General features: G+C 38.1%; 1 protein-coding gene across 1 annotated transcript; it reads right to left on the reverse strand.

Moving 5' to 3' along the window:
* Positions 1-711: 711 nt before the first annotated feature.
* LOC144436927 (fibrinogen-like protein A) lies at positions 712-2,036 on the reverse strand. Its single transcript, XM_078125794.1, has 3 exons — positions 1,907-2,036; positions 1,501-1,637; positions 712-978 (listed from the first exon to the last, which is right to left on the reverse strand). Exons 1-3 carry the CDS (start codon positions 2,034-2,036, stop codon positions 712-714), a joined length of 534 nt encoding a protein of 177 aa, XP_077981920.1.
* Between the last annotated feature and the right edge of the window lie 1,011 nt (positions 2,037-3,047).

Here is a 3,047-nt window from a genome sequence, read left to right on the forward strand (position 1 = left end):
CGGGAGGGGGGTGGACGGACGATGAACGACCGAACGAACGTACGTGCGTGTATGTATGTATGTATGTATGTATGTATGTATGTATGTATGTGCGTGCGTGCATGCATACATGCATGCATGCATGTATGTATGCATGTATGTATGTATGTATGTATGTATGTATGTATGTGTGTACGTACGTATGTATGTATGTATGTATGTATGTATGTATGTATGTATGTATGTGTGCGTGTGTGCGTGCATGCATGCATGCATGTATGTATGTATGTATGTATGTATGTATGTATGTATGTACGTACGTATGTATGTATGTATGTATGCATGCATGTATGTATGTATGTATGTATGTACGTACGTACGTACGTATGTATGTATGTATGTATGTATGTGTGTGTATGTATGTATGTATGTATGTATGCACATGTGCATATGTGTGCGTGTGCGCGCTAGTATGTAGGTAGGTAGGTAGGTAGGTATATATATATATGTAAGTGTGGAATGTATTTTTAAAATGTCGTCTTGAACATTCCATGACAAGCTTACTTTACATTCCATATTCTTTAACTTTTAAACAGTCGTTGGCTCCAACAGAAAAAAAAGTTACAACTTCAGAGGTTTTGTGACGAAGATAAGGAATTGTTACAAGCAACCATGTCATATCCACTACCTTTATCCATCAACATTGTATAAGATCTAATTATATTTTATAAACTAACCAGCGGTCCCTGAGTAATCTCCAATCACCAGCTTATAACCACTTGTTTCATCCCCAATAGCAAACTGACCATACAGAGCGTAGGCTGTTTTGCCATCAAAATCCTCCATATCCACTCGTAGTTGGTATACTCTCTGGTTAGTTAGACGGAACAACTTATCATTTCCCAACCAGAACTCGGCATTCACATTACCAAACCCATCTTTGTAGGACTGCCAGTTACGGAAAAAGTCCAACCTTCCATCCATTCGCCTTTGGAATACCTAAGACGGAACACTCCGAAATATTAACAAAGAATATAAATGTTGACGTTATGAAAGTTTTTTTTTCAAATACAACGGAATTACGTTGTAAAATGCAATAGCTATGAATGGTGCATCTTTTTTTAAAACGCAAAGCCCACAGCATAATATGTTTGCGTAGACGGGTTTGATATGACATGCGCGTAGACCTATGTTAGGAAATGCACTAAGGTTGCCTGGTAACAGTTATGAAGTCTAAATGAATTTTTCCTTGAGTTATTTACTGATCCTTGTTGCATACAATCATTTCATATCCACAAAACATCCAATGTATAATTTTAGCACACATCCACATCGCATGGCCTTAATACCTTGTGGTGTTCTCGGGATTTTTTAGAGTGCATCTATCGGTACACGTATTATGGTACTGTGGCAATAGTGTTCTAAAAAGTTAAATCTTAATCGACTAAATAATTTGGCGACTAAGAATGAAACAAATAGGGAGAGGCTATTTTTTGTCAAAAACAAGTGTTTCGAACTTACCGTCCATCCACCGGAATCAGTCTCCATGTCGCAGTAGACCCTGAATTGTTCACCGTCATCTTGTGGTTGTATGATGTAATTGCCACTGGACGAATAACCCGATTGTTGAACGTCGTAACAGTCACGTATTTGATTACCTATTGATGAATGGAAATTGACTTTCAGGCACAGATAGACGAAATTTAGAAAAGTTTGAACTCATCTTTTGTACAAAAAAATCGAAACTATATGTATCAAACTGTCTTGATAAAAAAATAATGCTTGTATGATAAGTGCAATAAGTGTTTATTAAACGGGTTGCAGACTTGCAGTGTTCATATGAGAAATGTAATTATTTCCGGACGACTTTTTCCCCTATTTAACTGTGAAACTGTCAGTATGTATATTGCATTATCATCGTACTTACGTGAGTCGCTATTGGGGTCCTGTAGCGTTTTACCCAATATTTCTACACTTTTCTCTATGTCGTCAAGCTTGTTCGTCATAGCTTGGAGTGTGTCTACACTTTTCTCTATGTCGTCAAGCTTGTTCGTCATAGCATGGAGTGTGTCACTGTCGGAACAGTTCGGTACGTGAACGTGAGTTTGCGGTTTGCAGACTAATTGTCCATTTTGTCGGTGAAGAATTCCAGTATCATCGTCAGCTTTGCATACAGTAAATATTGCAATAATCAAAGCACTGCACCACATCATGACTGGTCAAATGTTGTATATGTGGGTTAACCGTTTCCTCCTGGGCACATTTTATACACTTTTACCATAAAACACGTGGCACAAGAAAGTGGAAATCAATAAATAAAATGTCCGGATCTGTTAAGTGGTGTGCTGTATATCCGGTATATCAGGCAATTATTTACACGCATCAGTAACCATACCGATGTATTAAGTACACGGTGTCAATATAGCAAAATTATATCCGTATTTACTTATTTGTTTTTAATTATAAAAATCCGCTTTCCAACAGAGACGTCTAACACATTGAGGTTGACAAAAATGCCAAAAATGTCACCAAGTCACAATGAGAGTGAAACCTTTAAAGTATAGAAATGGTATTTGATGATGATAATGATGATGATGATGATGGTGGTGGTGGTGGTGGTGAAGGTGGTGGTGTTGCTGGTGGTGGTGGTGGTGGTGGTGGTGGTGGCGGCGGCGGCGACGACGACGACGACGATGATGATACACTGTTGATGTTATGGTAACGCTAGACCTGTTATATATGCCATATTATTTTTCCCCTTTAATGAATAAAGAAATGGATAGTTTAGGATGCAATATGGTATTACATGTAATGCAGTCACTGAAGGACAAGTAGTAAGATATGCTTCGAGCTAAAACTCCTCATCAAGGTTATATCAGCATTATAGATAGGTGACACAACCAGTACTACGTACACTCACAGTAGATAATGGTCCAGGAGTAATTGCAATCTATCTAACTGAATTTGCTTCTTCGCGCCGACTGATGATCTAGTGGCAGTTGTTGGTTAAATGTGCAAGGATTACAAACTGTGCAATTCACCTTTAAATTATCGGAGAAGCTACAATA

This window comes from Glandiceps talaboti, chromosome 6 (genome assembly GCF_964340395.1).
Source record: "Glandiceps talaboti chromosome 6, keGlaTala1.1, whole genome shotgun sequence".
NCBI lineage: Eukaryota > Metazoa > Hemichordata > Enteropneusta > Spengelidae > Glandiceps > Glandiceps talaboti.

Bases quoted from the DNA above. Each gene is read 5' to 3' on its own strand.
- LOC144436927 (XM_078125794.1), bottom strand. From the start codon at position 2,036: ATGACGAACAAGCTTGACGACATAGAGAAAAGTGTAGACACACTCCAA. The intron at 1,638-1,906 runs GTAAGTACGATG...ATTCATCAATAG, and splicing joins GGACCCCAATAGCGACTCAC to GTAATCAAATACGTGACTGT. The intron at 979-1,500 runs GTAAGTTCGAAA...GTTCCGTCTTAG, and splicing joins CTGATTCCGGTGGATGGACG to GTATTCCAAAGGCGAATGGA.